At 49.0% G+C, this 9768-nt stretch overlaps 1 protein-coding gene across 4 annotated transcripts in view; it reads right to left on the bottom strand.

Moving 5' to 3' along the window:
• GRAMD1A (GRAM domain containing 1A) overlaps positions 1 to 4341 on the bottom strand; it is a 24614-nt gene extending 20273 nt beyond the window's left edge. Inside the window, exons 1-2 of one of the 4 annotated variants that reach the window (XM_077773685.1) lie at positions 4251 to 4336; positions 3157 to 3472 (exon numbers count right to left, since the gene is read on the bottom strand). In XM_077773685.1, the coding sequence (XP_077629811.1) occupies positions 3157 to 3422 (266 nt within the window). In that variant the 5' untranslated portion in view covers positions 3423 to 3472; positions 4251 to 4336. Of the gene's footprint in view, positions 1 to 1129; positions 1231 to 3156; positions 3473 to 4250 lie in introns of those variants that run through there. The other 3 variants (XM_077773686.1, XM_077773687.1, XM_077773688.1) reach the window with 3 other exon arrangements.
• Between the last annotated feature and the right edge of the window lie 5427 nt (positions 4342 to 9768).

The following is a 9768-nucleotide window of genomic DNA, read 5'->3' on the forward strand; positions in this document are numbered from 1 at the left end:
GGGAACCGAGAGGCGCAGCTGGGACGCCGGAGATACCGAAACAGGCGAGAGGAAGAGAAAAGATAGAGACTGAGAATGGAAGGAGGCAGAGAAATGAACAGAGACAGATGGATAGAAAGAGGAACAGTTGATTGAAACGAAACACCGCCGTGGCAGCTGCCTTGGCACCGGCTGCGACCCTGTCCCCTGGTGGCCGGAAAGGGTCTTCGGCTACAGCTCTGCCCCTGGCCGGGAGCTGCCGGCCTCCCAGGGCGGAACCCGAGAGGTGGGACGGAGATTCTGGGAAACGGAGGGGTGGGGGCGGCGAGCCGCTGGCAGGAACGGGGTGGGGCCTGTAGGCCGGCTCCCTCTTCCCATCTGTTTCCACCCCCCACCCCGTGTTGGCCCAGGAGGTCCTCGACATCTGGGGACCCTTCTCAGTCCCAGTCCCCGTCAGCCAGACCAAGTTAGAATCCAGCCCCCCTGACTCTTAGCTGTGCCGTGACCTTGGGCAAGTCACCCCAGGCCTGGAGATCCCACTAACTCTGTGGTGAAGGGCTTTCCCATGGGACAGCGCATAAGTGGGGGGGGCGGCAACCCTTTTACAGATGGGGAAGCCCCTCCTCAAAGTCGGGAAGTGACTTGGCCCAGGTCACGCAGCGGGTAGGCTGCAGAGTTGGCCACAACGCTGCTGTGACATGTAGCCTGCGGCCATCCCTGCTGGGGCTGTCTGGTGATGTCCCGGGCTCCTTGCTTGAAGACACGGAAAGTGAGACCCACCTCACAGCTCCTGGCCAGAGGCACCCCAGCAGCGGACTGGCTCCCTTCCTTGTGACATTCTGTTCCTACCTCTTGAAAAAATTCCGTTCCCATCTCTCTCTACACCTTGGCAGCACCCCCCACCCCTGCCCAAAACCCGCTCCACTTCTCCATTTTGGTTGATGGAAGGCCCAAAGCTTCATCTTTCCTGACCCTTCTCTTTCCCTCACATCTACATACAAATCTCTCAGCAATTCCTATCCACCCCACCCACAAAATCTCCCAGAATCTAAGGGCCTAGTGGCCCCTGTCACCATTCTGACTTCACCTCCTCCTTCTCTTTTTGCATACCTCCCCACCACCCAGCCTCCCTGTTGTTCCTCTAACTCACCAGACACATTCCTGCCCCGGGGCCTTTGCACTTGCTGCTCCCGCTGCATTCTTCTCTCAGATCCTGGGCCCTCCTTCCACCATCTCCCTCTGCTTCAAAGCTCTCTTTCTCTATACAGATGACCTTTGAACAACATGGGTTTGAACTACGTGGATACATTTATACATGGATTTTTTTTTTACAGTATAGTAGTGCACCTGTATTTGGCTTCCTTATGATTTTCTTGAAAACATTTTCTTTTCTCTAGCTTGCTTTATTGTAAGAATACAGTGTATAATACAGATAACATACAAAATATGTGTTGATTGTGTATGTTACAGGGAAGTCTTCTGGCCAACAGGTTATTAGTGGCTAAATTTTTGAAAAGTCAAAAGTCACACTTGGATTTTTGACTGAATGATGGGTCAGTGCCTCCTAACCCCCCCGCTTTGGTCAAAGGTCAACTGTACTTCTCTTTGCCTGTTTCTTCTTTTGAAGTACTTTTAAATTTTTAATTAGGGAATACTTATTTCAAACAGGAAAAAAAATAAAACGATCATCCCCACCATCCATATACAATGGATGTGGATATTTTGCCATTTTCATTTTGGATCTTTCTTTTTTTTTTTTTTAAAGAAATAAACGAGGGGCGCCTGGGTGGCTTAGTCATTTGGGGGCCGACTTTGGCTCAGGTCATGATCTCACAGCTTGTGGTTTAGAGCCCCGTGTCAGGGTCTATGCTGACAACTCAGAGCCTGGAGCTGCTTCGGATTCTGTGTCTCCCTCTATCTCTGTACCTCCCCTGCTCTCTCTCTCTCTCTCTCTCTCTCTCAAAACACAAATAATAAAATTTTTTTTAAAGAAATAAACGATTACAGGCACAGCTAAAGACCCAACTCCCCATCCCTCCTTTCTTGGGTCCTATCCCGGAGGTTCCCACCTCCCTGAAGCTGATGCCTGTTCCTCCTGTGCCCTTTCCCATCATTTTTTTCACATCAGGATGCATCTGTCAACAATATACCCTATTGTTCAATGTCTTTTGAAAGATACACACGATTAGGCTCCTACTGTATCATTTTACAATTTGCTGTCTGCATCATTGTTGTTTAGGAGATTTCTCCACACAGATACACAGAGCTGTATTTCATAAACCTTAACTCTTATCTAGCATCCGTTGTCGGAAGAAACCACAGTGGACATTTCTACTCAGAGCCAGTATAGTTCTTTCTTCTTTTCCACCCCCCGCAGCCTTGAACCTTCAGTTCTGTCTCCTTGTGCCAGAGTCAGGGTTTATTCGCAGAAGTTTTGTTTCAATTTCTTTTCTATTTTTTGTGCTTCCCATGAGCTACAGCAAGACATACCTTCTACACCTGGCCTCCAGTACAAGAAACCTGTGATATGTATGTAATATAAATATATGTAATGTCACAAAAGTTGCAGGAACCACACTTATTCACTATGCCTCATACATTGTATTTTCAATTCTACCCTATTTCTGTTTGGAAAAAGTGCTAATTGCAACGCACTACCTTGGTTTCACGGCCCTTAAATGATCATGATCCACAGTTTGAAAAACACTAGAGGGTCACCTGGGTGGCTTAGTTGGTTAAGCTTCCAATTCCTGATTTGGGCTCGGGTCACGATCTCACAGTTTGTGAGTTCGAGCCCCATGTCCGGCTCCGCACCGTCAGCAGGAAGCCTGCGTGGGATTCTGTGTCTCCTTCTCTTTTTGCCTCTCTCTTTCTCTCTGTCTCTCAAAAAGAAATAAATAAACATTTAAAAACTTTTAAGAAAAAACGAAAAGCACTGGGTGTGTCAAAGGGGCATCCCCCGTGCAGGCAGTACTCAGCCGGGAGCAGACAGCTCAGCTGTGCTGTCCCTGCACATGGTCCCAGTTGCCTGGTTTTATTTGTGTACCTATTTCACAACTTCCAGCCCGGCCACACCAACTGACCTTCAGCTCCCGCACGTGGACAGTGCCAGCCACCCTCCAGCACGGGTCCCTAGAGAGACAGCACCTCTCTTTTGTCCCAACACCCGGGTCTGACCTGTCCTGGGGTAGATTCTCCAGGTCTGGGGTCCTCGGCAGTCGTAGGCGCTGGGGGCTCGGGGTGCAAGGGGGTGACTCTCCATCACTGGATGGTGTTATGCAAATGGAGGGCACCTCCAGGATCCTCCAGGGCTCAGGGGACAGGCCCTCCGCTCTGCCACCTTGTGGCTGCTGATTCTGCCACTCGACTGCGGGTACTGAAGGGTCCTGGACACCACCCTCAGCCGGGGACGGCCACGGGGGCTGGGGCAGGAGCTCGGCCATGGGAAGGGCTCCGCCTGCCGGCTCTGGGGCCTTGGATAACCGCACGGTCTCTGGGGGAGAAAAAAGAGAGGTGAAGGGGAGAAGCCTTGCCTCTCACCACCCCCACTGCTCCACAGCCCAGGTGAGGTTCAGAGTAGGGGTGAGAGAGGTCTGGGTGGGAATCCCACCGCTGTCAATGTCCTCTCCTCGTGACCCTGAGCCTCAGTTTCCTCTTCTGGAAACCGGAGAGCCTGACGCCCACCTCCTATGGTGGTTGGGTCACGTCAGACAGCTCTGACTTTGGGGGGGGGGGGGCGCCCAGGGCCCAGCACACAGTAAGTGCTCCGTGAACCTGTGCGCGTGCCCCTGAGCTGGGGTTTATTTTGTCTGAGCACTCACCATGGCCAAGCCCTGGGTTTTCTATACACCAGCCAGCCTAGCTCCCCTCCACACACGCCAGGCCTGAGCGGGCCCCACAGGCCCGGGGGCCTAGGTAACGGCTGATCCCGGCTGATGGCGCGGAGGAGACAGAATCCAGGATTTCCCCTCCCTGTTTGCTCAGCAACTGCCCCTCCCAAGACAAACAAAGGGAAGGTGGCCGGCTGTGGCAGGCCAGGTCTCGCACCGCCGCTGTGGCATTTCAGGCCACCTGGGTCTGTGGAGATTAAATCACTGTTTGTCCACATAGCAGAGCACAGCAAGGGCTGCTTGGTATCCAGCTGCCCAGGGAATAGGGAAGGGAGACCTGTGGGACCCAGAGAGGGTGTCCCCTGGCTTGGGGAAGACACCCTGACCCCCACAGGCCAGCCCGGACCCCAGGGTCCTTCCCAGACACCCCAACACCCGTACCTTCTGGTTTCCTCCTCCTTCTGTCCCCACAGGGTTCAGACTTCCAGGTTAAGGACAGGAGACCAGGCCCTTCCCTCCCCCCCAGGAGTCCTGGCTGGACCGAAGAGTCACAACCTTGCGGCCAAATAGCATGTCCGGCTGGAGTCGTGTTCCCCTCTGACCAGCTGTCCCTGGGAGAAGGGACAGAGTGGGGGTGGGGCACCCATACCACAGTGGAGGGTGAGGTCAGCCACCTTGTCTTGCCCTCGTGACTGCCCCGCTGAGGAAGGAGCTGTCCTCCCCTAGGCGGCGACTGGGCCCTCTCTCCTGGCCAGCAGCTAGCCACAGTGCAGCTCCTGCGTGTCCCCGCCATTCCCCCAGAACTGCTCCTCCAAGCCCAGGGGTCACCCCTCAGTGACCAAACCTGGGGCACTTTCCAGTCCTCATCTTCTTGCCCTGCTCTTAAATGCCACAACCTGGGAGAGCCCTCTTCCTTCTGGAAGCTTCTCTTTGCCCCTGAGACGCCCCAGCTTCTGGCTCTCCTCCTGCCTCACTGGCAGCACCGGCTCACCTTTCTGTGCACACCCCTCTCCTCTCCTCTACCAGTAGAAAATAGCATTCCCCGTGGCTTAGGTCTGGGCACTTTCCTCTTGCTCTTCCATTTTTATTGCATAATAATTGACACATACTAAACAGTGTCTGCATCATAGACGTGAGTTAAAAATGCTAACAGTAAACGAGGCCCTTAACCCCCCACCCAGTTTGAGAATCAGCACATTACTGGTGATTGCCTTAGGCTCATCCCCCAGCCCACCCGGCTTCACATTTTTAATAGTTAAATTTTTTTAAATTTTTTGTTTCATTTTCATTTTTATTTTTATTTTTAAGTAGCCTTCGCGTCCAACTCAGAGCCCAGTGTGGAGCTTGAACTCACGACCCCTTGAGATCAAGACCTGAGCTGAGATCAAGAGCTGGATGCTTGGTATAAAAAGAATCATCCACCAAGATCAAGTGGGATTCATTCCTGGGTTACAGGGCTGGTTCAACATTCGNTAAAATAAATCAATTCAGCCAAAAAAAAAAAAAAAGAGTTGGATGCTTGGGGTGCTTGGGTGGCTCAGTTGGTTAAGCATCTGACTTGCCTCAGGTCATGATCTCACGGTTCGTGAGTTCGAGTCCCACATCGGGTTCATGAGTTTGAACCCCGCGTCAGGCTCTGTGCTGACAGCTCAGAGCCTGGAGCCTGATTGGCATTCTGTGTCTCCTCTCCCCAACTCACACCGTGTCTCTCTCTCTCTCTCTCTTTCTCAAAAATAAATAAACATTTAAAAAAATTAAAAGAAAAAAAACACGAGTTGGATGCTTAATCGACTGAGCTGCCCAGGCACCCCTTTAATAGTTTTCTTTTAGTAGTTTTTTTTAAATCACATTGCTATACATCCCTAAACAATGTATTTTTTTAGTTTTACTTGCCTTTGAGCTCTTGAACCATACCATGTGTCACCTGCGACTTGCTTTTCTCGCTCGACGTGAGTTCTGAGATTCAGCCATAAGGGTAGCTACATGTAACTTGTTTTTGCTACTGTGCTACCTTCCATTGTCAGAATACACCACACTTTGCCTATCCATCTTACCTGCCCATGGACAGCAGGTTGTTTCTGGTTTTCTGCTCTGATGAATGAGGCTGTCCTTAAAGTCCCAGGGTATATTCCTTGGGTAACTCCTGGGTAAACCAGCGTCCCACTGATTGCCCAGCCACCCCCTGGCTTGCTATAACCAACAATTGATATCTTTACTGACTTTTCCAAAATGTCCACATGGGGTCACTTTCCTAGTACTTAGGTCACTCTCTGGGTGTTTAGGAATTTTTCTTAATTGTGGCAAAATACACATAAAAGTTACCATCTTAATCTTTTTTTAAAAAGTAGGCTCCATGTCCAATGCGGGGTGAAAGATCTTGACCCAGACGCTCCACTGACTGAGCCGCCCGGGTGCCCCCCATCTTAACCATTTTTAAGTGTACAATTTCGTAGCATCAACAATACTCAACATTACGCAGCCATACCACCACGTGTTTAGGTACTTTTGAAAAATAATTGTTCTTGTAAAGTTCTTTCATATCTTTTTTTTTTTTCCAGTTTCATTGAGAAATAGTTGGCGTACCTCACTGTGTGGCTTAGCGGGTATAGTATGTGGTTTGACACTTTTATTGTGAAATGATCATAGTAGAGTTCAGGTAAGGTCCACCTTCTCATATAAATACAATAAAAAGAAAAGCAGGAAGAAAAGAAAAAAGAAAAACTTTTCTCCTTGTGGTGAGACCACTTAGGATCTAGTCTCTTAAGAACCTTCCTGTCTGTCACACCGTGGCATTGACTATGGTCAATGATGACTGTCCATCTACCCATCCATCCACTCACCCGTCCATCCATCCATCATACATCTGTCCACCCATCCACCCACCCATTGAGACATCCACCCACTCACCCATCTCTGGGTATTTCAGAGCTTCCTTGGTCTGTTTGTTTATCCCTGTGCAAAACCCACACTATCTTAATTATATACACCATGACTTCTTTGAAAATCCCTTCCTTTGCTTTTCTTTAGTTTTACCACTTAAGCATGTATCCCCCAAAACCCTAGTTTAGTTTTGATTGTTTCTGAACTTCATACAAATAGAATAACACACTTTGAATTCTTTTGTATTTGGATTTTTTTCATTTAACGTATGTTTGTGAATTATTCACCTTATTGTGAATAGCTGTAATTTGTTCATTTTTAATATTGTATAGTACAGATATAGTATCAATGAAATAAATTGTGGATAAATACCACTACTTATCAATTATGTTGATGGACATTTGAGGGCTTCCCAGTTTGGACTATTAAAAATAGTGCTGCTATGAACATTCCTTTACATGTCTCCTTACATTCCTCTTTGTCAGACATCAGGTATCCATCCATGCATGCATCCATCCGTCCATCCACCCATTCATCCATCCATTTATCCATCCACCATCCAGCCACCCATTCATCTACTCATCTGTCCATCCATCCAGCCATCCAGCCATCCACCAATCCATTCATCCATCCATCTTTGGGTGTTTCAGAGCTTCCTTGGTCTATTTGTCTATCCATGTGCAAAATTCACCCTATCTTAATTATATATTCCTAATTATCCTAATTATATGTATAGTTTTATAATTAGTCTTGATAGCTGGGATGGAAAGACCTCCCACCGTGCTCTTCTTTTAGAGTCTTTTGACTCTTCCTGTTGGATGCTTTCCTCAACTGTGCATGATCCCTGCCTGTCAGGTCATAGATAGGAGTGGGGCCCAGTGTGAAGTGCAGCCTGTAGTTTAAAACTGAAAGGTCGCTGGATGATCGAAATAAGAAAATCTTTTGCTGAAGCACATCAAGAGTTCTGTTGTTGGAGATGTGCTCACAGAACCCCTAGAGAACCAGGTTCCGTCAGCAGCTGCACAAACAAAGATCAGGGCTGGTCTGGGCAACCCCAGCGTGTTGGTGGAGGTCACCCACCCCAAGAAATCTAGCTATCAAGATGTCCTTCACCTCCCCCGGCACATCTGTTCCCAGAGCCCACCCTTCTCTCCCTGCACAGGATTATCATCTTCAAGAAACATCAAGGTTGGCGTCAGATTCTTTCTTAGGGGTTGAGGTTACATGGGGGAATTGGGCTTGCGGTCAGTGTTGTTTGTCCCTTTCCTGATTTCTGCCTTTGCACACAGATTTCTCAGTCAAGTTCATGGTTGGTGGTGAGAAGGAAACTCATTAGAACCTAATGTCCTTGGAAACATGGGAAGGGCTGGTGTGTGGAAATGAAATCTCAAACAGAGCAAGGCTACTTAAGAACACCCCATGTGAGACTCCCTCCATGTTTCTCCATCCTAAAAGCTCTGTGGCTGAAAACCACCTGCTTCCGGTCCATTATTTCTGCCTTCTCCTCATCCAGGGGAGCACTGCCCACTGGAGTCTCTTCCCAACTGGGATGTGATGGTGGGTTGAGGATTCCAGACTTTGTGCTGTTTCTGTAGTATTTTTCCACCTGGAGATTTGGTGTACAGATAGAATCTGTGCTGACTGTTCCATTTTCTACCCCTACGTGGGTGCTGAAGAGAGTGTGGGCTTCTGTATTTCTGACGAATAATAAGCAATAATGTGATGTTTGCACTCCCCAGATACTTCAAGATTTCCTGCCAGTATCTATCCGTTTCCATGAACTGTGACTTCTGGTTTCCTCTCTGAGCGTGCCCACGTGGGCCTGGTAAATTTTGACTCCTCACCAAATCTCTCCCACACTCTCTGTTATACGTAAGATTTCTTCCCCAGTGTGTCTGATTTTAGCAAATTCCTTCCCACACTCTTCACCCTGGAAAGTCCCAAATTCTCTGATGTCCTCCCCTTCAATTCCTTGTTTGCATCCTGAGACTTCTCCCTTTGGGCCAGACTGAGTTCCATTTCTACAGAACAGATGTGCACCAGGTGGCGGCCAGCTGCCGTGGTGGGGGTGTGGGGCAAGCTGGACAGTTCCCTGGCGGCCACCCTCTGCCTTGACATCCTGGTCAGTGTTGTTGTGGCCTCTGTTTCTCATGAGCTTCTGCTTTGTTTTTCCAGCATCTTGGATGGAAATGTCAGTGCTATCCCCTCACAGCAAAAACACTCAGGCCAAGACCATTTCCTGCCCTGAAACTTGGGGCTCTCTGGGGAGGAAGCTTGCTCTACCTTGAGTTGTCTAAAGATAGGCACCTTGACAAAAACAGTGCAGGAGGGATGAAGATGGATTTTTTTGCATTTTGTTACCCAGAAACCCCCAACGGTTTCTTCCTTCTCCCCAGCTTCCTTCCCAGCACCTAGCTTTCCATTTTGCCTTCTGATTTTACATATTTGATTCCCATCCTAAAAACCGAAAGGAAGGGCCCAAAACACAGTCTAAGAGAAAGTGGCCTGTTCTGCTTCTCAAAGCCTGAAAAATCACATTTTTCTGACCACTTGGATTCATTTCTACAAGGAGTTGTTGGGAACAAAGACAACATTTTCTGTAGAAAATACCTGCCTTGGGAGGGCTCTGTTATGCCCAGTGGCGCTTCCAGCTCTATCTCACCTGGACTGGGAACTCTTCGAGGAAACTTCCAGATTGGGGGCTTCCTTTCCGCAGCAATGATGATGTGCTGTTTGATAAACTGCGATGATTTCCCCGGATGCCCCCCACCCACCGTCGGCTGCTCTTCTGGAAAATGGGGATTGAGCCACGGACAGAGACAAAATCCCTGTAGTCAGTGAGTTTCCGGCCTTCCTCTGTGAAGTGTGGGATATGCTGACGCCCCTACCTCAAGGGTTCTGAGAGATTCTGATGAGAGAATATAAGTAAAATGCTTAGGCTGGGCTGGAGCACACAGTGAAAGCCCAATCAACGTTTTAGTAGCTATTATATGTTCAGGGGGTGGCGATGGGGGTCAAAGGAGCATCTGTGGCTCATGATTTCAACAACCGCACCACCAAGACGCTGGAAACCAGGTGG

Source organism: Crocuta crocuta, unplaced genomic scaffold, assembly GCF_008692635.1.
Source record: "Crocuta crocuta isolate KB4526 unplaced genomic scaffold, BGI_CrCroc_1.0 scaffold267, whole genome shotgun sequence".
Lineage (NCBI taxonomy): Eukaryota > Metazoa > Chordata > Mammalia > Carnivora > Hyaenidae > Crocuta > Crocuta crocuta.